The sequence below is a fragment of the Apteryx rowi genome, unplaced genomic scaffold, assembly GCF_003343035.1.
Source record: "Apteryx rowi isolate R43461 unplaced genomic scaffold, aptRow1 scaffold_138, whole genome shotgun sequence".
NCBI classification, from domain to species: domain Eukaryota; kingdom Metazoa; phylum Chordata; class Aves; order Apterygiformes; family Apterygidae; genus Apteryx; species Apteryx rowi.
In genome coordinates, this window is record NW_020447619.1 from 657,304 (window position 1) to 683,213 (window position 25,910).

At 39.0% G+C, this 25,910-nt stretch overlaps 1 protein-coding gene across 10 annotated transcripts in view; it reads right to left on the bottom strand.

Moving 5' to 3' along the window:
• Positions 1 to 25,860, bottom strand: part of TOP2B (DNA topoisomerase II beta) — a 76,646-nt gene extending 50,786 nt beyond the window's left edge. For 7 of the 10 annotated variants that reach the window (XM_026057312.1, XM_026057311.1, XM_026057305.1 and 4 more), the window contains exons 1-2: positions 22,276 to 22,732; positions 3,881 to 4,054 (exon numbers count right to left, since the gene is read on the bottom strand). In XM_026057312.1, coding sequence (XP_025913097.1) covers positions 3,881 to 4,054; positions 22,276 to 22,362 — 261 coding nt within the window. In that variant the 5' untranslated portion in view covers positions 22,363 to 22,732. Of the gene's footprint in view, positions 1 to 3,880; positions 4,055 to 14,816; positions 17,098 to 22,275; positions 24,392 to 24,496 lie in introns of those variants that run through there. The other 3 variants (XM_026057308.1, XM_026057303.1, XM_026057306.1) reach the window with 3 other exon arrangements.
• Positions 25,861 to 25,910: the final 50 nt, after the last annotated feature.

Here is a 25,910-nt window from a genome sequence, read left to right on the forward strand (position 1 = left end):
TCTGTATTTTTTACAGTGCTTAGCAACAAAGGGACTCAGATCTCAGCACAGCCTCTGAGCACAGCATACCTATAACATTACCCTTTTTTCACAAAAGCAGATGTCTGTTGTAGTAGTTCAATGAACAACAATGCTGCTACTGGGGCAGGGGAGAGTGTTAAGTTTCACCCAAACTCATCTTCAAATGCATTACAGTAATAGGGCATGGTTATCTCATTATAGATAATCAGCAGATTCATTTGAACCAAAAGCTGAGGTATGCTCTTTTTCTTCTAAATCACTTCCATTTATATTAAGAGACCATAAGCTACTTATTTCAAGTCAACTAGTTAGTTTCCTTCATTCCACCACCAAATATCTTTGTGGACCTGCTGCAGGAGTAGGTCCTGAAACAACAAATTCAGCAACAACGGTAAAGACATCAGAGGCCATAAGTACAGCAATATCATTCCTGAAAATCAGAGTTCACACAATCAGTTCAGAACCTTCAAGACAGTTTTGCTCCTAAAACTGGTTTCTATATTATTTTTAGAATCAGCACCAGTAGCAGGAATCTGTATATTCAAGGAACTGCCACATGGCTGGAAGTCTCAGATTACACTTTGTTAAACAAAACATTTTTAAAAAAATGTGAACAGATCCAATTAGAAGATTTCTTCTTAGTTGATATTCTCATACCTTACTATTTCAGGTTTCTCTTTATCAAAAATATATCATCCTATGTTGGAATTCCTCATGAGAGAGAGCTTCCATTGAAGGGAGTCTTTTCAGCCATGAAGTAAAATAAACTTTTAAACAAGTGAAGTATGTTGAATCCCTGGTGGTGTACATATGGCAGTTGAAATATTACTGGTTGTGTTCAAATACAGGACTACCTGTGACTAACTATTTCAACAGAACAGCCAACAGAACATTAAATTTCAGCCAACCTACTGCATCTTTAGATTCAAATAGCTTATGGCTATTTGTAATATTAAAATTTGCGGCTTATCTAGAAATGTTTGTATTGGATGCCATCATTCCCACTGGCTGAATTATCAAGCTTTCGCAAGATGGCTTCTAATTCAGCTTCTGAAATGGTGAATGGTTTGTATATGCTGGAACAACACAGAAAGCTTCAGAGAACAGGAATCCAGACTGTCCATAGGTATACATAGATCAACATATTTGGCAAGCTCTTGGGAAAGTCCCAAAGTCCAACTAATAAGAAAAGAACACTTGAACTGCTTATTTTGATACAATATCTTTGCAATACCGACTATTAATCTGTTTGAAACAATAACTTTTTACTTGATCGCAGAAATGTTGACTGCTATCTAYACTGACATCAGTGCAATATCAAAAAAAATTTTCAGCCTTCCTCCCAAGCAAAAAGATTCCTAAAATAGAATGATTCTAATGAAAGATACCCTTTTTAATTTGTATTTAGGTAATGTCTCCTAGCTCCAGTGTAAAGCATTTATATAGTATCTCCTAGATCCAGTGGAAGGGAAGACTGATAATTAGAATTACGCAAATAGTGCTTGCAATTTCTTCTTGTGACCTTTGGTGCCGAATGGACAGAAGGCAGCTTTCACAGATTTTTCTGATAACAGTACAAACACCCTCCCTCCCTTCCGCATTTCTAGGTAGCCAGAAAAATCAGAATCATATTTTGCAAAGTCAGGATGGTATTCATGAAATAGCTGACTGGAAACTGTTAATGTCACATACAGTGCTGTACACAAAGGTGAAAAACAGCCTCATGAGGAATCTGAATTTTTTCATACATTCCCAAGATTTTTTTTTTCTAGATGCAAATGGACTAGATTAGAGAGACGGCTTTTTGTATCAAGAGTACATAAGACATGGAATCCTACAGTTTTAATGAAGGCACTCTGACTTAATCTTTAAGATAATTTTACATCCTTGGGAATCATCCTCCCTCTTCCTTCTTCCTCACCCACTCACAACCATCACAACTTTCCAGTGTTAGATGTAATTCAACTTCCATGAAGAAAAGAGGAACAACAGATACCTGTGGATGTAGCTGGACCAAGACTCAAGAGATCTGATTCTCTGCTTCTGACCTTGTGTATGAACTCAAATAACTTTGCCTTGCCTTTTTCCCTCTACACCCTTTTGTTTGCTTTGTCTACTTAAGAGAGCTGAGATAACGGGCATTTCTGAGGGTGTGTTAGTACAGTGCCTGCTACAATAGGGTCTTCATTTCAGAGAGGCTACCATAATAAAAATAAACAAATCTGGGATATTAAAAAGAACTTGCATTCTTTTTTAAGCTGTATTTTGCTCAGTTTGATGGCAGCCTTGTTTAATAATGTTCTAAGCCAAGTCATTTCATGCCCATATCCTTTCTATGGATCCTGGAAGAAAACAAGCTACATTTTAAGCACCAAGAACTATTTTCAGTGAAACACACTTGTTCATTTAATATTTTTTTTTTATAACACTGTGGGAGCTGCCAAAACCAAAATGACTGCAAAAGCTGGAAGCTCTACCCATCTTTATATTTGTAGTGGAACCTCCAACAATATCAGGCTGCACCTTGCTGGAAAAAAAGGTAAAACTGCTCTCTTCTCTTTGTAGAGCTTATCTTTCTTTTAACACTGGATACAGCAAGAGTTAGGCACCTTTAATCTTGGGAAGGAGGCCTGAATGATTCAAGATCCTCTATAATTACACAGTTTAATCTTTTACAGAGACATTCTGAAAAATTCATTATGGATCAGAACTAYGGACAGTATTTCCCAGTTGGAAAAAAAGCTGTTCTTCTAAGTTAACAACCTATTTGAGCAACAGGTTCCTTTATAATGAGAGTATACAAGTTAGAGAGAAGCAAAACCTTTGAATATTCCTCTTTCTAACCCTTTTCTTCACCTTCCAAAAAATACACCAGCAAGAAATTGGAAAGTATGTAAGTGTGCATTAATGTAATGCCTGGAAGCAGAGGCATTCTGGAAAAGAATCTACCAGTATGACAATGYAGGGAGTTAAAACAAATATGATTTTCTCCTCCACGGAAAGATCTGAATGCTCGAGCAGTCTGCATGCAGCTTCGGAGGAGCACGCAAGGTAGTAGGAGCCTGGTTTCTGAAATATCTAGTCAGGAGAAGTTTACACATGCTGAAATTAATTCTAAAAATGCAACTGTCTGCTTAGGAGACAGCTGTTACATGGTCAACCTAGACTACCATCATCCACAGAAAGGTGGTAAAATCTGCTACCACTGTTTTGGATCTCCCCAGACTGATCTATCTCAGTAAAGATCTCCTTCCAATCTGATTGCTGCTCTCATATGAGGAGAGGAGAAGCAGAGGTTTGGCAAAAATTAAAGTTGAACCCACAAAGACTTCCATAATGAAAATCCATTACTTTTTGCTTGGAAGTAGACTCCAAGACTGTAGATACTGAAGTTCAAAACAATTTGCAACATGACTAAAACAACTGAATAAAGGACCAGCAGGAGGCTTAAATTTTCTGTTCTCTATCTAGATAAATAGATTCGAAACATTTTTGGACCTACAGCAATTGCTGCTTACAAATCTGTATGCAAGTTTGTTTATATATTTGTGTGTGTGTAAGTGTGTGTGTGTATGTGCATATTTGTAAACATATAAACATATATACATAAACACGTAGGTGTGTGTGTGCTCATGTTTTGAATCAACCTCAAAAAACTTGGCTTTTTTTTTTTCAAGTGAACCAATCACTGTTTTAAAAAATCCGTTCTATACATGCACACATAAATATTACCATAGCTTTTAGAATGATAATTTAGAGTATTCACAAAAGTACAGATTTCTGTATTTATTAACCAGAACAGTCATTTCCTCATTAGAACAACAAACACTATTAAAACTGTAAACTTAACAAAACTTACCTGAGTTAAGGGTTCAACTGACCCAATGTACGTGTCTGGACGGAGGAGGATGTGTTCAAGCTGAGTCTTTTTCTGGTAAACTCTCTCAACAGACATCTTCTTTGAAGTATCATTCTTATTAATGCTTTCAGATTCTTCCTTTTTTGAAGCATTGATCTGATTATCAAATAAAGTCTAAAAAAAAAAAAACCCACACCAACAATCAACCTGACTCATTCAATCTGTCACTCTTTCAAGACATAAACAAATGCTGACAGATTTAAATTACAACCAAAACTTGTCATGTAATTTAAATGTTAAATTTTCAGGTGCAGTAAGATCAAGCTATCCTATCAACAGAAATAACTCAATAGATTATGCTGCAGTTTCCTAACAAATTTTGCATTTTCTGACTTTCTTGTCTTGTTAAGCATGATAAACCACATGAAGGTAGCAACAGTGTGTTATAAAAGACACTCTCCTCCTCGGTTTAAGTACTGATAACATCCATTTTGTGCTTAAACATTTGATTCCAAACCACTGAATACCATTCTGAATAATGAGAGTACTCTCTTAAATTTTAGTTTAGACAATTTGATCTTCATTCAGCGAAGCTTAAGAAACATTATAATGTGTCCCTATGACTTTTCGCCTAGGGTATACCAGCTATAATTTACATCCTCTACTCATTTTACTGAAGTAATTAAACCTGATACAATCCCAGTTTATAATGTTTTATTATGAAATAAGCCAATGAGTGTAAGAATAGAGAAGCACATAGGTTAGTGTCAGAATGCATACTGAATTTCAGAGGAAATTGTGGCTGGAGATGACGAACAGTATTTGGCTGGAGGAACATACAGTATTACAGAAAACTGTAATCCACTTTTGGGGAAGGATACAAGGATTTAGTAATCTGGGGCATCTTTCAGCAAATTTTTCCTGATGTCATTAACATCTCCTTCCCATTGAACAAAAACCACACAAAAGGAAAAGTTAAAATCTCTAAGAGCACTTGAATCTCGAAAAGCCCCATTCTGAGCCAGTACGGGTGTATCTACCAAGTGGCTAAACATGACATTTTATGGCACACCTTCTTACCTGTAAATTGGAATTATCTTAAAAGCATCAATAAACATAACTGGAACTTATATGACATATTTGCCTGGGTGGCAAACATAAAAGGAAGATAACAAATTGTGTCATCACCTGCCTCCCTCTCTTACAGTGAGTTTATCAACTTTGAAGCAAATGTTACATAAGTAGTAGAAACCATCAATAGACAAATAATGACAACAAAAGCCACTTGCCACTCAAGTAAATATTTTATGCCCATTTAGCTGTTCCCAGTAAGTCTATATATAAAGTAGATATATGCTAAACTCTAATCCTGGATTAAGCAGTCATCATATGCAAACTTTTCAGCTAGAAGAAAGTATCATCTTTGCTCTCTCAATCTAGTCCGTGTCACAGCCCAAGACAGCACTGAAAGTAAAGGGTAAGAAAGCATAAACAAGCATATAGTAACAAGTACACACACAGAATAAAGGATGCCAGACTTGCCCTAACAACTTCAGCAAATCCAAAGAGACCAGACACCAACCTATAACACACAAAGAACAAGGATGATTCTCCCTGTATTATTCCAATTTGTCTACTCCAACTTTTATTTAAGCTTTGATGCTCTTTTTCCTCTTAGGAGGCAGAGAAATTAAACATTTTGTTCTATTCAGAACAAGTTACCTTTCTCTCCTGGGCTTGGAGATCTCCATTGGAGACATTATTCTAGTGTACTTACAGAAACACTACCAAATATATACTTTGCAAATCTTTGAGACAAGCAGATTGTGAGCACCAATGACAGCAACAGTCAGTTGTTATGCACCAAGTGAATTTGAAGAGGCCAAACAAGAATCGGGTATTCTCTACCCATCCTATAACCGACAGTGTCTGGAGTCACACGGGGAGAGAACCCAGGGAACCCCATAACCTGCACCAGGATTATACCTAGCACAGCTGGAACCCCTCACTACACTAATCCACTCAACTTTTCTTGTGGAACACATCATCTCTCCAACAGCAAAGGGAGGTCATGTAATTTGTAAAATTACATATATCTGTGATTAAAGAGTTCTGGTATCCAAGTCCATTTGATCTCTGCACTGTCATTTCATCTTAAACTACAACACACCCCCCCACAAAAGACGACTAGCAAGAAGAAAACCAACAGGACTTTCTGAGAACAGATACACTATTCTGATATATGAAAAGAGGAAGAAGGAGAACAGTTACTATAGAAGCATTGCCAATAACTGCAATGTGAATTTTATTTCATTGAAAGCTTAGACCTTATTCACAGAACTACTTCAATGAGTTTCACTATGTATATATTTTTTAATAACTTTCTGATCTTACTTGCTTTATCATCTTTATTTTAACCTATCAGTTATGTTTGTCTCTTCTGAGACAAGATCTGGTATCTGATAGGACTCATCTTTAGCTCAGACTATCATTTATTGGTTATCACTGTTTCACTGTGTTCACTTCTTCTAAGGGGACCAGTGATTAGCAAAAGAAAATAATGAATTACCTTTCTTATTTCAATAAACATTAATACAGCCATGATCATGGAAGAAAACATGGGGAGTATTTCTCAGATTCAATGAAAGTAAGAAGTCAAGGAAGGGAAGGTAGGGGGAAGATAACCTGTAACACAAGGCAGGAGGATTATTTGTGTAAAAGTTTGCCAGGATCTTGTTCAAGTGGAAGCCTTCCATTTACAGAATCACAGAATGGTTGAGGTTAGAAGGGACCTCAGGAGATCATCTGGTCCAACCCTCCTGCTGAAGCAGGGTCACCTAGAGCACATTGCCCAGGACCCTATCCAGATGGCTTTTGAACATCTCCAGGGAAGGAGACTCCACAACCTCTCTGGGCAATTTGTTCCAGTGCTCTGTCACCCTCGCAGTAAAGAAGTTTTTCCTCAAGTTCAGACAATTTCCTGTGTTTCAGTTTGTGCCCATTGTGTCTCGTCCTACCACTGGGCACCACTGAAAAGAGTCTGGCCCCATCCTCTTGACACACACCCTTCAGATATTTATACATATTGATAAGATCCCCTCCACAGCCTTCTCTTCTCCAGGCTGAACAGTCCCCACTCTCTCAGCCTTTCCTCATACAAGAGATGTTCCAGTCCCTTAATCATCTTAGTAGTCCTCCACTGGACTTGCTCCAGTAACTCCATGTCTCTCTTGTGTTGGGGAGCCCAAAACTGGACGCAGTACTCCAGATGTGGCCTCACCAGGGCTGAGTAGAGGGCGAGAATCACCTCCCTCGACCTGCTGGCAACACTCTTCTTAATGCACCCCAGCATACCATTGGCCTTCTTGGCCACAAGGGCACATTGCTGCCTCATGCTTAACTTGGTGTCCACCAGCACTCCCAGGTCCTTCTCDGCAGAGCTGCTTTCCAGCAGGTCAACCCCCAACCTGTACTGGTGCATGGCGTTACTCCTCCCCAGGTGCAGGACCCTGCACTTCCCTTTGCGGAACTTCATGAGGTTCCTCTCCGCCCACCTCTCCAGCCTGTCCAGGTCTCTCTGAATGGCAGCACAGCCCTCTGGTGTATCAGCCACTCCTCCTAGTTCTGTATCATCAGCAAACTTGCTGAGGGTGCACTCTGTGCCTTCATCCAGGTCATTGATGAAGAAGTTGAACAAGACTGGACCCAGTACTGACCCCTGGGGGACACCRCTAGCTACAGGCCTCCAACYAGACTCTGYGCCRCTGATCACAACCCTCTGAGCTCTGCCATTCAGCCAGTTCTCAATCCACCTCACTGTCCACTCATCTAGCCTGCACTTCCTGAGCTTGTCTATGAGGATGTTATGGGAGACAGTGTCAAAAGCCTTACTGAAATCAAGGGAGAAAACATCCGCTGCTCTCCCCTCATCTATCCAGCCAGTCATGCCATCACAAATTCTTCCATCTAAATTCTTACACCTCAAGAGGTTTTTACTGCAGGCATGACAAGCAACTGTCACATGCCACTGTTTCAGTTGTCATGTACATAGGTGTAGTATTCTTGCGATTGTTCTGAGCTAAAATGCTTCTACTTGTACAGCAGTACTGCATCTGAGGACTAGGGTCTTACTGATACATCACAACTCTGCAATACATAAAAACAGAATAAGAACTCAAATCCTAGCCTAGTAAAAATAGACTATAATGTTCTCCAATAGTTCTAGTTGTCCCAGATCCTGTTTGCAGAAAGCAGTAGATTAGAAAGCCAATTTTATAACAACTGAATGAATAGCTCTAGAGAGTGAGAAATTATTACAGAATAGCATTATTGGGAAGGGATTCCTACTAGCCACTGACTTCAGTACAAAGCTAGGAAATGCATTTCTGTTTTCCAGTGGAAGTCTTACAGACAATTTGCAGGAGTTCATACTTCCAAAATTACTAGTAAAAAACATGCAGCGTATCAAAACTACTGCTGTTGAGATGCTACTGCCAGATACTTGCCATGCTTATAGAGGACAGAGGTCACACTTAGTCAAACTGCAACCTAAAAAGGGCTAATCCTGCAAAGTGTCACTCCTGAGGGGACAGGGCGTTCACTTTAACTCCGCAGCACTAAGGACCTTCTTTTGCCCCACTCCCCCATGAAACATAGCTATGTTTATTACCTTTTATAACACCGCTAGTTAGAACATGGTTATGTATGATTTAAGAGAAGAAAAAACAACAACAACAAAAAAACCCCCACACAAACCAAGCATCACCATAATTTTTTTTTCTTCATAGCCAGAGATTATTATTTGATTATTATTTGATTATTTGGTGACAACTTCTTGACACAGGTGGTGGAGGAGCCAACAAGGAGAGGTGTGCTGCTGGACCTCGTACTAACAAACAAAGAAGGACTGGTGGAAGATGTGAAGGTTGGGGGCTGCCTTGGCTGCAGTGACCATGAGATGGTGGAGTTCAGGATCCTGTGAGGAGGCAGCAGGGCACCAAGTAGGATCGCAACCCTGGACTTCAGGAGAGCAAACTTTGGCCTCTTCAGGGACCTACTTGGAGGAATCCCATGGGTGAGGGCCCTAGAAGGAAGGAGTGTTCAAGAGAGCTGGTTAATATTCAAACATCACTTCCTCCAGGCTCAAGAGYGGTGCATCCCTATGAGTAGGAAGTCAAGCAAAGGAGGCAGGAGACCTGCATGGATGAGCAAGGAGCTCCTGGCAAAACTCAACCAGAAGAAGGAAGTATACAGAAAGTGGAAAGGGGGACAGGCCACTTGGGAGGAATATAGGAACGTTGTCAGAGTATGCAGGGATGCGACGAGGAAGGCTAAGGCCCGTTTGGAATTAAATCTGGCTAGAGATGTCAAGGACAGCAAGAAGGGCTTCTTCAAATACATCAGCAGCAAGAGGAAGACTAGGGAAACTGTGGGGCCTTTGCTGAATGGGGTGGGTGCCCTGGTGACGAAGGATACAGAGAAGGCAGAGTTACTGAATGCCGCCTTTGCTTCAGTCTTTACTGCTCAGGCCAGCCCTCAGGAACCCCAGATCCTGGAGGCAAGAGAGAAAGTCTGGAGAGAGGAAGACTTTCCCTTGGTGGAGGAGGAGTGGGTTAGAGATCATTTAAGCAAACTTGACACCCACAAATCCATGGGCCCTGATGGGATGCACCCACGAGTGCTGAGGGAGCTGGCGGACATTATTGCTAAGCCACTCTCCATCATCTTTGAAAGGTCATGGAGAACAGGAGAGGTGCCCGAGGACTGGAAGAAAGCCAATGTCACCCCAGTCTTCAAAAAGGGCAAGAAGGAGGACCCAGGGAACTACAGGCCAGTCAGCCTCACCTCCATCCCTGGAAAGGTGATGGAGCAGCTCATCCTGGAAGCCATCTCCAAGCATGTGGAGGAAAAGAAGGTGATCAGGAGTAGTCAGCATGGCTTCACCAAGGGGAAATCATGCCTAACCAATCTGATAGCCTTCTMTGATGGAATGACTGGCTGGGTAGATGAGGGGAGAGCAGTGGATGTTGTCTACCTAGACTTCAGCAAGGCTTTTGACACTGTCTCCCATAGCATCCTCATAGACAAGCTCAGGAAGTGTGGGTTAGATGAGTGGACAGTGAGGTGGATTGAGAACTGGCTGAATGGCAGAGCTCAGAGGGTTGTGATCAGCGGCGCAGAGTCTAGTTGGAGGCCTGTAGCTAGTGGTGTCCCCCAGGGGTCAGTACTGGGTCCAGTCTTGTTCAACTTCTTCATCAATGACCTGGATGAAGGCACAGAGTGCACCCTCAGCAAGTTTGCTGATGATACAAAACTGGGAGGAGTGGCTGATACGCCAGAGGGCTGTGCTGCCATTCAGAGAGACCTGGACAGGCTGGAGAGGTGGGCAGAGAGGAACCTCATGAAGTTCAACAAAGGCAAGTGCAGGGTCCTGCACCTGGGGAGGAATAACGCCATGCACCAGTACAGGTTGGGGGTTGACCTGCTGGAAAGCAGCTCTGCBGAGAAGGACCTGGGAGTGCTGGTGGACACCAAGTTAAGCATGAGGCAGCAATGTGCCCTTGTGGCCAAGAAGGCCAATGGTATCCTGGGGTGCATCAGGAAGAGTGTTGCCAGCAGGTCGAGGGAGGTGATTCTCCGCCTCTACTCAGCCCTGGTGAGGCCACATCTGGAGTACTGCGTCCAGTTCTGGGCTCCCCAGTACAAGAGGGATGTGGCACTACTGGAGCAAGTCCAGCGAAGGGCCACAAAGATGATTAGGGGACTGGAGCATCTCTCTTATGAGGAAAGGCTGAGAGAGCTGGGCCTGTTTAGCCTGGAGAAGAGAAGGCTGAGAGGAGATCTTATCAATGTGTACAAGTATCTGAAGGGAGGGTGTCGAGAGGATGGGACCAGACTCTTTTCAGTGGTGCCGAGCGACAGGACACGAGGCAACGGGCACAAACTGAAACACAGACACTTCCATCTGAACATGAGGAAAAACTTTTTCACTGTGAGGGTGACAGAGCACTGGAACAGGTTGCCCCGAGAGGTGGTGGAGTCTCCTTCTCTGGAGATATTCAAAACGCGCCTGGATGCAATCCTGTGCAATGTGCTCTAGGTGACCCTGCTTGAGCAGGGGGGTTGGACTAGATGATCTCCAGAGGTCCCTTCCAACCTCAGCGATTCTGTGATTCTGTGATTATCATAAGAAAACAAGGAAAAGGTAGTTTCACAGAGCTTTATAGTTTTTACTAACACATCACAAACATCTTTTCACTGCACTCTATTTAAATGCTAAAGTTATAGTTTTTGAGAGCAGCAAGGACAGATTGTATGTGTACAATCATCCAAGTATAGTACACCATCTGTATACAAAAGATACTCACGTTATAAATACTCAGAATTTATTTAACATTACATACTATTGAAATACAGCACGTAAACAAAAGACAAAAAGTATTCAATTACATAAAAAGAAGTTATGCAGGGATGTAAGTATCAGAAGACTGAAGAACTGCAAATTCCCAGCCCAGGCCTGCCGGACTGTGCTGTGCTCTGGAACAGAAGACCAACTCTGAATCCTTGCATCCCTCAGTCTTGAACGGACATTCCTAGAGTTTGAAGATTCATTTTGGATTTCTAAATGTCATTGCACTTTGATCACCAGACCATGACATAGATCCATGGACACAAACATTCTCAAAGGTTTTCCCCTTATGTTTTCCTCTATATCTTAAAACAAAACAAGCAAACAAAAAAACCACAATGCTTTCATCTGCTGAGTTTTTGCTACTCAAAATGCAAGTAAATGCAACAAAAAAGCCCTATTTTTAAACTGAGCAAACACCACACTGCAATCTTGATGTTGCTGTTAAAGTGACAATCTTTTCTGTATATTCTGAAATTGTCTGAAGTAGTCTTTTGTATTCTCTCCTGTACGGAAGATCTTCGTATTATTGGAGCTCTAATCACACTTCTCTAAACGGCACCAGCTGTTGTTTCATGAGAAAACCTCTAAAGAGAATTAATCACATGTCACAAGGGATTTAAGTCTTCTGCTTCACAATAAATCACTTAAAAATAAAGCTACCCAGTTTTCAGTCTTCTTTGAAATCTTAACATGGCCAATTTTAACATGTTTTTAGACATGGTATTTGACTTTCCCAACAGTCCTGCGACATATGACACGAGGTTTTGCAGATTTTTGCCTTTCAGCCAGCCTCCAGGTTGATGGCAAACACATCATTGAAATATTTGGATCAAAGGTATCATCTTCACATACATTTAGTCACTAAGATGACCATCCTTAAGTAGTTTAGAATGCTGTAACACTTTGCACTGTGCATCTTTCTTTATAGACACACAGTTACTCTTTAGATCATGAGTTCAAATGTAGCTAGCATTTTAGACTCTTACACAGAGTAGTGGTAACTCTAATGGAAAGCTTTTTGATTCTGAATGGATAGCACATGGTGCTCAGTTTACTACATCAAAAGCTTATTGTGTACACTATCATAAGCATCTTATTACAGTAACTGCTTTCTCCGGTAGGATTTTTTGCAAGTTTTGTCCTCAAGCCAACAAACATCCGTACGTAGAAAACCTTTCCCTTTCAGTCTGCCCAACACAGATTATCATTGCTTGAGAAACTGAATATTTAACAACAGAAAAGGGAACATTACAAGCATAAATGATTGCAGAGTTTCAGTTTTGGAGTTGTTTTTTTTCTATAAATTTATCTAGTACTGTTTCCATGCTATAGTCATTCTTTCCTGTTGTCTTCTCAGAGTCAGAACCTAGTTAGACTTTAATAGACTACAGTGTGGCAGCAAAACATTCACTGTCTACTTTGAACCTCAGAATTCACATATTTGGTTTTGGCATCTTCTTCCTTTACATTTGCAAATTTTTTCTCTTTACAGTGTTCCCTTTGAAATTTCTGCTTGTAACAGAGCATATATGACATCTGCATGATGTCATGGATTTTTATTGCCTTTTTGGGGCAAAAAATGGGTCATGTGGTCTTCCTTTGCGTTTTGAAGTCATGTTGAGTCACCATGCTGAGTTTGGTTACTTGTGCCGCAACAGTTGTACTTCAACAAGCTAGATCAAAGGACATGTTTGAACTGGACAGTTTTGGCAGCCTCAAAGAAAAGCTATTCCTTAACTCAGTTTCTAAATAGAAGAAAATAATCTGTTTCTAGAACAAAGATGGGTATAGTTTTGTCATCAGTTTTGATGTTGCCTTAACTGGGTTATATCTCTTTAGTCTCATGCTTTACTTTTAAGCAGAAGATTTAATTTTCCTTATGTAATTGAAGTCCACATTGATGCAAAAATATCAAGTTATAAATCCTGGAAAATGTATTATTTTTCCCAACTTAAATTGAGTTAATCCTGTATTAGACCCCATCCTTCCCACCTCCACACTCTGTAAACTGCTAAAGAAAGAATACATATGGGAAATAAAGAATGACCAGGCAGACTAAACTACAATACAAGTTGAGGTTGATGAAGAGAGGTTGATGTTGTGATTTTGGCCTTTTCGATGTTTGTCCTAATGACTGTGCTCAGGGCAAAAAAAGTGAAAACAGACTGAGACACCTGAAGATTTGAAATAGAAGAAAAAACAAGGTAAGAACTAGACTAGTATTCCTACTGCACTAGTTAAAGAGGTTTCTCGAACATGTTGCATTCAACAGAGAATACATCACTCCATAACAAAAAACCTTGCTTCCATGCCCATGACACACATCAATCTTCCAGCTAGCTTTTTCCCTCTTCAGCACAAGCTACTTAGGTTTCTAATGAGCCCCAATGTTTCAAACACGTCTCCCATTTTTCTACTAGGTGGGAAAAAGGGCACCTGTACTAGACTGGAAGACAATCAGAGATGAACAGAGAAGACATGTCAATATGTGACTGAGAGAAGGAATTTTCCCTTTGGCTTTGTATTTTTCTGCCTTAACCTTCCTAAAACTCCTACAGGCAGGTAGCTGCCAGGATGGTTCTCCTGAAAAGCAAATGCAGCCCTGGGACATAAGAATTCAGAAATGCACATGGCAGTGTCCTACATTCCCTTAAATAAAATGTAGAATAAGCGCATTTAGTGGGACAGGACAATAAATCTTGACTGTAATTAAGCTGTAAAGCCTAGAGAGGTTAATTAAGTAAAGGAACCTAGGGATGAGGTAGATCTTCTACCACTTACTGTTCAAAACAAAACTAGCTCTTCTGAAAGAGGTAAGATATACCTCAAAACAAAAAGTTGTAGGGGCAGTACAGAAATTAGTGTGTAGTTTTATCAGCAACATACACTTGTGTATGTGTGTAGTATGGTGTTACATGTTAGATCATAATGGTTTCTTCTTGCCTTGAAAAGAATAGATGACTAAAATTGTTACCTGAACATTTTGCAATTTTCCCCAAGAAAACTCTGACTGAGAATACCTCCCACCATGAAAACAAAACTGGAGGGAGTTTCAAAAGAAACCACTCTCCTGCTGTGTTTAACAAATGGTTGGCTCTCCTGCCAAGATGAAAACACACAAAAGTAACAGTTCCCTGTTACCACAGCAAATTTGCATAGATCATTGCACACCATTAGTAATATGAACTGAATCTCTTTATTGCAGCCTCCTCAAAGCTAATGTAAGGAAAGAGTCCCCAGCAAACTCACCCAGAACCAGTCTGATGCTAGCCTAGATTAACAAGTTTAAAAATATAGGAATTAAAAATAAATGAAAGTTTTCATCTCCTGCTTTGCACGATTTTCTCCAGACTCTGAAAGCACATGGAGTTTGTTATGATGATTCAGTTACAGAATAGCTTGAGGATGGTAAGGTTTCCCTGTTACAGATATTCGCAACAGTTAATTGCTTCTGAAAGGGAAAATTCCATCCTTCCTCACGCTATCTTCTGCTTCTTTCACTCCATACAGTGGAATCAAACTGACCTCAGAATAAGCCAGTTCAAGCAGCAAACGGAGCCTTCCCCCCATTTCCCATCCCCTGGAAGTGATCAGTTTTCCACTGGTTTATTTTCTTGAACAAGCGTGCTGCAGAATCACATAAATGCTGCTGCTGGTGCAAGGAAAAAGGCAGAAACATACAGTTGGGAGAAGCCAAAACATACTTTTCAGCAGATAATGATTAGATTGCTTAGCTGCAACATGAAACCACATTCTTAGAATTATATAGCTTCATCTTCCCATTGTTGAATTGTGAAGTATAGCTACATGAAACAAAAGAATAAAAGCATCACCATTCTTATTTTAGGATTTTTAGTGCATGGTATAGTAGTTGCATTCTCCATGAAATATTTGAAAAGTGAAGAACATCATTTTTGTGCAAGTACGTATGTTCACTATAATTAGTTCTAACCAGAAAATTACATATATTGTTTAAATATGAAATCATTTATATTTAAGTTTCTACAGCAACAGTTCTGCTTTATTTGGCACAAGTTTGGATAAAATCAGCAGTACATCAGATCCTGATCTTTATTATTTTCTTTAAAAGGAAGTTTCTAATGTCTGCCCATGCACAATTACAACTTAACTGAATTTTAAATTTTGTATGTGTCTATGAAATGTCTGTATGCACAGACAAGCCCTATTCCAATATTAAGTTTTCATATTATTCACCCAGTATCAAAAAGTGATAAATCTATGGATTCTTTGGTAACACATTAATTTTTTTTAAAGAATCTCTTATTTTTCCAGTTAAGATTCAGAGACAGGGAAGAAAAAAACCTGATCGTGACTCTAAAGGAATTTTTTTCATGTCAAATTTTAAAGACTATTTTAAAAAGTTTTCCTACAGATTCTTAGAGTTGCCATGCTTGGAACCATTGAATGAAGCTAAGTATTTGCATCTTTGCCTGTAAACCAGCACATTAAAAATTCTTCAACCTTCAATAAAAAGTATAAAAAGAAAAGCAATTCCTTCTAACACTGCTGACTTTGGTAAGTCAACTATTGTTCACTCGTAGCCTAATTCTGGAAGTTGCAAGAAAACTATACATATACAACAGCTAGCTTGACTTTGTATGCTCATAAAATCTTGACTGCTGACACCAAAAAATTCATTAGTTCAATTCAACATGGAGAAGACTCACCACATTAGGATGAGCAGATGTCCTTAAAATAGACTTTAGCACACACAATTTTAATGATAGTTCAGTATAAGTAAATTGCAAACTATCTTCCCATTACCCCTTCATTACTGATGTTTCCAGAAAACACATGTAGAATGCATAGTTCAGAGATCTGTTTGGCCCACTGTCTCAGCAGCCAGCACAAAGAGATGTCCCCACTACCCAAGAAATCAGGAAGTTAACATAAAGTTTTCATGTCAGTACCTTCATTAGCATCTGGCAACACCACTTCCTACCTCAGCTTTTCCCATATCCTTGATCTTTTTAATGTTTACCCATGTCAGTTACAATGCACACTTGTTTTGAACACATAAGGCAAAATATCAGGAAGAACTTGTGTGTAACTATATGACAAGAACAATATCATTACAAAAAACTCCTACGTGACAGACAACTCCTTAACCATATCTCAGATTGTTTGCAGGATATAATTAGCATTTTCCATTTGCTGAGATATAAAAATCACAGAATGAAGGCCAGGCATGTCTGAATTACCACAGTGTACAAGTACCAGTGGACAACTGTTTGCTTGAATCTGTTTCTGATATGCCCGGAAAAAAAAAAAAATTAATCAGTCAAATTTAAAGGACAGCAACCATCAGCAGATTTTACGCACTAGTTTAACCAACCTTGCTAATATTGGTTCAGAAACCCTTACTGCCACACGTTAAGAGCTTTGGTCCTTCAGTTCAACAACTGTCCTGTTAATAACAGCTACTATATCCATATCTTTCAAATAAAAAACAAAAGAAAACAAGCAACAAACAACAGAGAGGATTTGTGATTGTGGGAAAAAACCCATACGTGCCACTCTGGGAATGAACAATTTTTTTTTTTCTTTTAGTTTTTTAGGGGTTTTTTTTGGTTTTAATTTTACAGTCCAATATCCTATACTAGCTTTAGAAAAGGCACTAAGGGTTATCCAAGCCATTGAAACACGGACTTGGGAAATAAGAGAAATGATTAATTCATATTTTGTCTCTTATTAGCAGGGATTTTTTTTTTAAGAAATTTTGTTTGACAGAAGGATTTATACTGTTTCTTAAGTTAAACCTATTAAACTTACGCTAAAGTAACTGAAGTAACTGTCGAAGAACCGCTGCTCAAAAAAAAAAAAAAAAGATACTATGAACCACTACAGGTGTATACTACCTTGTGCCTGACCAGAAAAATATGTACTTCTATTCTTCCAACCTCTTCCACTTGTATTATTTTTAACCATTTATTCTTAGCTCTTAAAGGTAGTTTTACCAAGTGACCCACAGATATTTTTGATCATTATAATGCCCCACCAAAACCATTTTAATGACTCTTGTCATTGTTCATTTAAACATTCATTTGTCAGGTTCAGGGTCTCAGGTTGCAATCTCTTGGAGGAAATATCTCACGCTTTTAGATGGTCTCTTGGTTATGATTTTGTAATGTACCAGTAAAATAAAATTGTCTTTTATGCAGAAATGGACACCATTTGCCCAACTGGACACCAGTGAAAGTTTGAGGATACCTTCTCAGAGCCATGTGACCTCGGGACTCAGTCTAAGCACATCAACTCTTTACGACCACAGAGACTGCTGTTCCACTTATCTCTGTCATAAGGTTAGCCACAGCAAAAAAGGTAGTTCTGGCTGAAATGGTTCTGAAGGTAGACTGAATGGAACTTTATGGGGCAACAGTTCAGACTAGTCTTCAGCTACACTGTTCTGAAGAAAAGGAAATTTTCACTGTATTCAAAGGCAAAAGGTGTCAGTCACATGCAATAAGACTAAATTTTAGCCCAACATCCTTTAAAGACAATGCTCATCTAAACACTTTTACTGGCCCACATTTCCTCTTACTAGAAATTTGAGTTTCAGTTTCAAAAACTTAAACAAAGTAACAAGTTTAAAGAGCGACAATGTTCTTCATGCATTTCCAAAACATGCATAGATTGTACATCTCAGTATAAAGAAAATGCTAATGTTTACATGCACATGACATATGATGTGTGCAATTACCAGAACAGCTACAGCAACAAGACCACAGCCAGCCATTACTCTTCTGGGTAAGCTTCCCACACCATTCCCACAGAGCTCCACTGCTCAGAGATCAGCAACAGGAAACTTCCTTCCAGTATAATCCTGGCCAACTTGGAATAGCCCCTCTTCCTGTCACCTTTACAGCTACACTGTGTAACTATTATTACCTATATATTCCTATAACAGAAAAAGGTCCTAGATTTTCTTGCACAAAGATTATACCACTGTAGCATTCCCAGAGAGAAAGACTGACAATGCAAAGGTCACAAACAACTTGCTAAATGCAACACGAATAAAGGTTGGCTGGCAGGCATATGGGAAAGGGCTATGGCAAACCCCTAAGAAGTCTCATGTTTCAAGACCTTTTCTAATGAAAGTTTCCTCTTTCCTTAACACTGCTCAGGATGATCAACCTGTGCAGCAAGACACATTTAACTGCTCTGTACAACTGAATTACTACCAGCCTCATTCTAAATTTTTAACTGTTTACTTTTGTCACACATTTTTCCACTGTGATAGAGTTCTCATCTGGATGTCTTTGTACCATAAAGCTTGAGTGAGCCTGACAAACATCAAGTTTGGAGGTTTTAGCTGATCAACTAATTCTGAAGCAATGGAAATTCTGGTACAAATTACCAGTTTTCTTGGTGGTCGAGAAAGTATTCTTCTACTCTTCAGTACATTGAAATTGCAAATTGCAAAGATTACTTTAAAAGGAAAAGGTAAACTGATAGATCTGACCTTCAGTCTGAATAGGTTTCAAAGATTTCATATATCCATCACATTCCTACAGCTGCATCATGATCTAACCCCACTAGAGATCTCACTGTGTAGTATGGTGGTGGAAAAGACTTTAAGCGAGCATCACTAGTGTATGATGAAAAATGCTACCCCTGATGCACACAGGCAAAACCCTGAATTGCCACAAGCGTGAGAATGTCTGACACACACTCCCCTCCAACTACATCAGCTGGTCTAATAAAAGAGGTTATTTTTTCCCTACACACCTTACCATGCTTGTTTATTTGCATCATGGGTACACAAATACTAAGGAAATAAATATAAAATGGAAGTGTTCATGCACTACTACTATATCTTCCCAAAAAAGCCAAAATACTCCAGAGCTATCAGAGATTGAATAACTGCTTTGCAATTTCTCCAGTGAAGCTCACACACTACCAATTTGTCACAGGTAAAGATGCTCTGTTTGGAGACTGATGCTGGAATCCTAACTATTCTTATAGAAATGATACATATTAAGTCTCTTGGTTGCAAGATTTTTCTTCTTTTTCTATCTTGGCTTCTTTTGATTTATAAGATAACAGATTTTTTTTTTTTYCCCCCCAATTCCTGCAGTTCTGTCACGACAAGAAAATACTGTTCCTTGCTCTTTCCTTGAAGATTCTTTCACAGCTTGATAAAGCTGGACTGAGTTTCTGGCACTTCACTACAGCAGACATTTGTCCAGTTTTTCCATATATCTGTTTTCCTCACAACTATACAAACATCTTAAGCAAGGAACAAGAAGCCTCAGTCTAACCAGCCCCACTCATTCAGCAAAAGAGTGCAAGAAATCAGTACCTCTTCATGATACACAGCTTCCTGTGCTTAGTATCTCATTTGCAGTTCAACCTCACAAATCAGGAAGAGCACACATACTGGATCAAACAATTCAATTATCTTTTGCATCCTTTTAAGATATCTTTTAAAATTATGCCTAACAAAGGAAAATTTAGATCTGATGTTTAGATCTAAAACCTTTCGAACAATTTCTAACTTAAGCAGTCTTTACACTAGCTTTGTTAATGCCCCTTTCTTCTTTCTTGCAGAAAAAGAGACTTGCTTAGATGCATAAGGTAACAAATATTCAGATTTTATTTTAACAAAGTAAAAAATTAAAAGTTGCACTTTAATTTACTTTCAGTGCCAAACTGCATTTATATGTAAATTGGAACTGTATTAAGATGCACACAACATCATTTTAAAAATACTTTTATTAAATTAAACTAGATATGCTGATATAATAGAAGTTTAACAACATGGACTTCAAAACATAATTTTAAAAGGACCCATTCATAAAAGTAAAAGCATCTGCGATCATATCAGACAAGATTTTAAAGCTAGCAGATCTGATCCTCACTGATTAGAAAAAACCTTCCCTGTTTTTCACATCAGCTTTTTCTGCACTCATTACTGAACTACCTGAAGAAAACGTTAAGAACACATTTTCTGTACAAAAGGCTACTACAAATAAAGAGCTGGCCTATCACTTTAACTACAGTTTTAAATAGTAACTCATTACTTCTGAGGAATTATTTTTGCCACATTTATAAGGACAACATACTTTTGGTATTTCTAATCATTATACCTTCAAAGGTTGTTAAACTTATATTTTGAATTAGAACACTTATTTTTGAAGTTATTTTAAAACATTTTATATGTCTTAATATTCAATATTGAAATTTAGAACATTTTTATTAAAATATGTTCTTCCAAAATACTTGGGCTTCACTATATGTACTTGAGAGGGAACCACTAAGTCTCCAAGCACACATTTTCCAACATAGGCTTCTTCACACAGTTATCCATGTTTAGAACAAGAACAATTTTTGCTCAGTCTGCTTTTGAAAGCTTGCAAACCACCTATACAGAGCAGAATAATATTTTCTTTGTGGATGACTTGCAAGAACTTTACTGTTTTAAATGATTCATGTTGAGGAAAATTAAGATTCCCAAATACCAGTTTTCATTTCCAGGTCCTTCCTCTCTTCCTCTTCCCCCTACTCCTCTCTCCTTTACAGTGATTTTTGATTTGTTTTTAAGTAAAATCTACCAGAGGTTTTTTTTTTTTTTTTTTTTTTTGGGGGGGGGGTGTAAGGTTGCTTACCTGCCCAAAGTAATTTCCTAGTTCACCTTTAATACAGAACAGTTGGCATGGAAATTATATGTATACACACACAAATCTAGCCAGACAGAACATTCAAAGAGGACACATACATGAATATAACCTCCCCCCCCCAAACTTAAAGTAATCCTCCATGCATTGTGCACTGATTTCCCCCCAAAAGAAAGAGACACAAATTCTTTCCTAGAGTTCATTACATAGAAGTGGGAACTAAATTGTAATCAATAACTTTGGAAATCTTCCTCTGGCTTCAGCACTCTTTCACCTAAACTACAACAAATTTTCTTCCAGATCAGAGTACACACAATGAAGTTGCATATTATTAGGCTGCAAGACTGGCTCAGTTGTAATCACAAAGATGTAGCCCTGATCTCCTTCCAGCACCCAGCCTCTGCCTAGTGTCACCTCAGTTACTTTTCTGACCCTGCATTATTCAGCACTCTAACAAGCACAAAACTAGACCAAACCGGAAAAGTTTTTCCACTCTGTCATGGTGGGGAAGATAGAGAAAACAGGTGACAACTTCCTTTTCTGGCAGGCAAGCTGTAACACCTAATGAATCCCTCTTCAGAGCTAGTGTCCAACTGGCCAAATCACACCACAGACATTTTTCTATAATGCTAGAATATGCAGGAGAGTAAGACATCTTTGCAACACAACCTTCTTACTCATCAAGGAGAACAAAATCAGAAGTTCAACGAGCAGAAGGGAATGCAGCTTCCTTTCAATTTTTGAGATGCTACGTAGCTCCCAAACCTATAAACTGCATTATATTTAATGAAATAGTAGTATACTGGGACATCTATTTCATATCAAACCTCCCTTTCATTATACAACACAGTACAAATCAAAAAACAAAACACTTTTCTCTTGTCCAGCACAATAACAAAATAAAAAACAGATTCTTATAAAAAGTCAGGCAGAAACACTGAAAAAAAACTCTCAGTAGAGGTTGTCCTTCCCCCCCCCCCTTCTGTAGACACCACAATATATCAAAGGAAAGATAAGAAAGTAACTAACAGTATATGCACTTTGCAACTTGTGTTTCAGGCCTAACTTCAGCTAGGAGAGAAACAGCTGAAGGTCTGATCCAGCCAGAGAAATGGAAAGAACAGAAAGATAATTCTGAGCTTTAATCTGGGACTATGTAGGCAAGGGGAGTCTAGAGAAATCAGGAGCAGGAGCTTCAGCCACAAACTCTGCTTTTTAATTGAGTAAGTACAGAAGAATTATTTGTACTTGGTTCACCTCTAAGACAGTGTGCTAATCAGGCAGAACTCTGCCAGCCTACACGACTAGATTCACGGAATCACAAAATAGTTGGGGTTAGACAGGACCTCTGGAGATCGAGGCCAATCCCCCTGCTCAGGCAGATTCACCCACAGCACGTTGCCCAGAATTGTGTCCAGATGGCTTTTGAACATCTCCAAGGATGCAGACTCCACAACCTCTCCAGGCAATTTGTTCCAATGCTCTGTTATCCTCACAGTAAAGAAGTTTTTCCTTATGTTCAGAGAGAACTTCCTGTGTTTCAGTTTGTGCCCATTGCCTCCTGATTGTCAAGTGGGCACCACTGAGAAGAGTCTGGCTCCATCTTCTTTACACCCACCCATGGGATATTTACACACACTGATAAGATTTCTCCCCCCTTTTCCTTCTCTTCTTCAGGCTGAACAGTCCCAGCTTTTCACTGAAGTACTAGAGAATGGTAATGGTGTTGAAAGTCTTCAGTTATTTTCAAGAGTTTCAGCTTTCATATGTAGCATACGTAGCTCTTCAGGTTGAGGAGAAAACCTTGAAAACATTACCACAAGTAACTGATGGAGCATGTGTACTTGCTGTTTCCCAACATTCTTCAACAGCTTCATGGGCATTACCACTCTATTAGAGTTAACACTCTTCACAGTGTTACTTCAAATGTCAAAACTTCACTTTCACTACACAAGGCATATTAAAAATATATATATATACTATTACTGTACTATTATGACAGCTCATTTTCAGTAGTTCCTAAACCCACTGAAAGGCTGAAGATAAGAATGACTTTTGTTCAAAAGAAGTTTTTCTAGCATTAGAAACTGCCATTATTCTTTAGCAATGGTAGCTTCTCTAGTTATGAACCGATGCTTTGGAAACTAACTCATAATATAGCTTAACACATTTGTAGGTGATCTTTGGAAATCATCCACAAAAAAAGTACTTAATATCAATCTGTTGGTCAGAACTCCACCTTTTACCAACTGTTACAGAATTCCTATGGGCATTGGGGAGTTTGACTCAAAAAAGTTAAGCCAGGCAGGGGGAAAAAAAAAAATTCTCAAAAAATAACTACTATAGTTTGTAAATTACAGATTATCCTGGCTTATTTTCAGTTACACTATGATATGATTTTTGTAATAAACATTTTAAAAGGTTTATTCTCTCATGCTTCCCAGTCAACTGATAGTTGTTCCAACTTATCAGCTAACCTTTGCTAGTTATGTTACATTAGAAAGCCTGAAAGAGCATCATAGTTCCATAAAAGGTAGCTGAAAACACAGACAATTTGCTGTTTATTTCCATAAGCATTCCATTAATATCTTGCTTCTAAAAGTAAAAGTAGGTATATACTGATGCTTGTATGACTTCTCAGTATGAAATCCACTCTAAGGTAAATTCTGTACCTTATGGAATACCTTTCCTCCTTCAAAACTGTAAATAATTCTTTCCTAGTTAGTTGAAGCTACCAACAAGAAAGTTATTTAAAGTCATATCCAAAGCTGAAATTATACAGACAGCTCTTTAGTAAGATGTGGGCACCAGATTACATCTATAGAATCTGGTAGTTTAAGACATAAATTAATATCACACCAATTTTTAAATGTTTCCTCATCTTTTGAACTAGACTTATTTCTGTTACCCTTCAATTGTTTAACTCATATCATCCTAAAATGAAACAACTATCAGCAGAAAAAAAACATCACCCCAAATCACCCCTTATGGTTCACACTAATGAGAAGTCTTAAAAAAATAATAATAATAAAAATAAAAAAAAATCAAAGATACTTTCAAAAGAACTTCGTAACGAAAGAGCAAGTACTTACGTATCCAACAGATATGGGGCGAGCAGGTTAAAATCAGAAAGCTGAAACTGTTACTGTCACTAGCTCTATACTTCTCTCATCCTCAAGGCCAGTGTAACAGATCTACTCATGAACCATCACCTGAACCAACATCTTTTTAGCCCAGCATACTAAACCAATTTCTAGCCACTACCCCATCCATTTTAGTGCCACAACAACATCGCTCTTCTATATGCCAGTGATCTACAGCTGCCACTCAACAGGTGTGGTGTTAGGAACTGGCCCAGAAGCCAGGCCTAGAATCAGCAGCATTTAAAAGACACATGAGAGAGAGAAACAAAGCCCCAAGACATCTTCTGAACAGAGTTAAAACTGAGTTTTAACTAAATTCTAATTCTCTACAAGTACTCTGAAATGACAGAGATACTTTAATATTTTCTGCTTTTACAGAATGAAGAATCAGATTACTTCCAGCTGTAGGAAACTGTTGACTCACCATACTTTCATTCCCATTACTTTTAAGAATAACTTTCATTAAAAGTAGGCACTGGGATTTTCACACTTCATTCTGCAGTTTTCTATATGAGCTGTAAAACTTTCAATTACTTGGTCCAACATAGCCTGTAAAAATCTTAATTCTGAAGAGCTATCCAAAGACTGTAGTTGATAAAGATCACATAGCACTGCAGGGAGGAAAGGATGATAATTTTAGCTTCTCTACTTAGGCTGTTCCCATATCTAAACTGTCTAATTTCAAGTGGCACACCCAGAAACTTGCTCACTTTTATATACCTTTTCATGCTTCCAGCTTCTTAGAATAAAAAAGAAATTTACTAACATAGAATGCAATAATTATTACAACTATAATAATAGTCCACTATCAGTATACACAGGATTTATTCACCTCAATAATGCTATTCACAACCCTTTTGAACAACTCAAAGATGTAGAAAGACAAAACTGAAGAAGCTTGCCATTATCCTCTTTAATGGGACTTAAAGTTCCTAACTCCATAAAGCATAGATGCACTGTCTTTTCTGCTTAACCATATTAAAGAAGTCACCCTATTCTGAACTCTATACTGAACAACAGAAAGGCAGGGAAGTTATTGATTGGTTGAACCAGATCTCTTCAGGTGATCTCTGCTCCTCATTCCTGAGGTCTTGCCAAAACTAGAGAGCATCCACTATTACTACAGACTAGGACAGCATCCCTCTACACCACACATCAAGGTTAATACTCTCAAAGGACTTTAAAACTTCTCAAAGTGACTCACCAGTTCTAGAGTCAGTTATCACCTGCACACACTCAAATCTTATTACTTCTGACAACCTATGAAAAGCAGCAAGAAACTTCTCAACCCTGTCACAGAGGCAAAACTTTTGGGAGATAATGAAGTTACCCCACAAATGCCTCTGAGAGCCTCCTCATTACCCATCTCCAAAACTTATGAACGTCAGCTTTTGTCTTTTCAGACAGTTGGGAAAGAGGCTGGGATCAACACATAACCCCTCTGGTAACCCAGAAAGATTTAATTTTGCTCTAGTATCAAGAAGCAGTAGCTACAATATCTACGGGGCGACAGACATCCCACACTTCGCTTTGCAGGACAGTCACTCCCCAAAACCCCTCTACTGACTGACCACCTCCAACACTGGGGGTGTTTAGGCCCCTTCCCACCGCATGCTCCCAGACCCACCTTTTCGCTACAGTCCCGAGCACCCTGGTGAGCCCCCCAGAGCTGCAACCTCCCACAAGCCCAGGCCACCTTTGCCCTCTACCCCTTCTCCAAGTGGCTCTACAGAGCTTCCCCTTTCATGCCAGCCGTCAGTTTCTTCCTCCTCGTTTACAAACGAACCCGCGCTCTTTCCACACACAAGGGACACAGAAAGAAATTAAGGAAAAAAAAA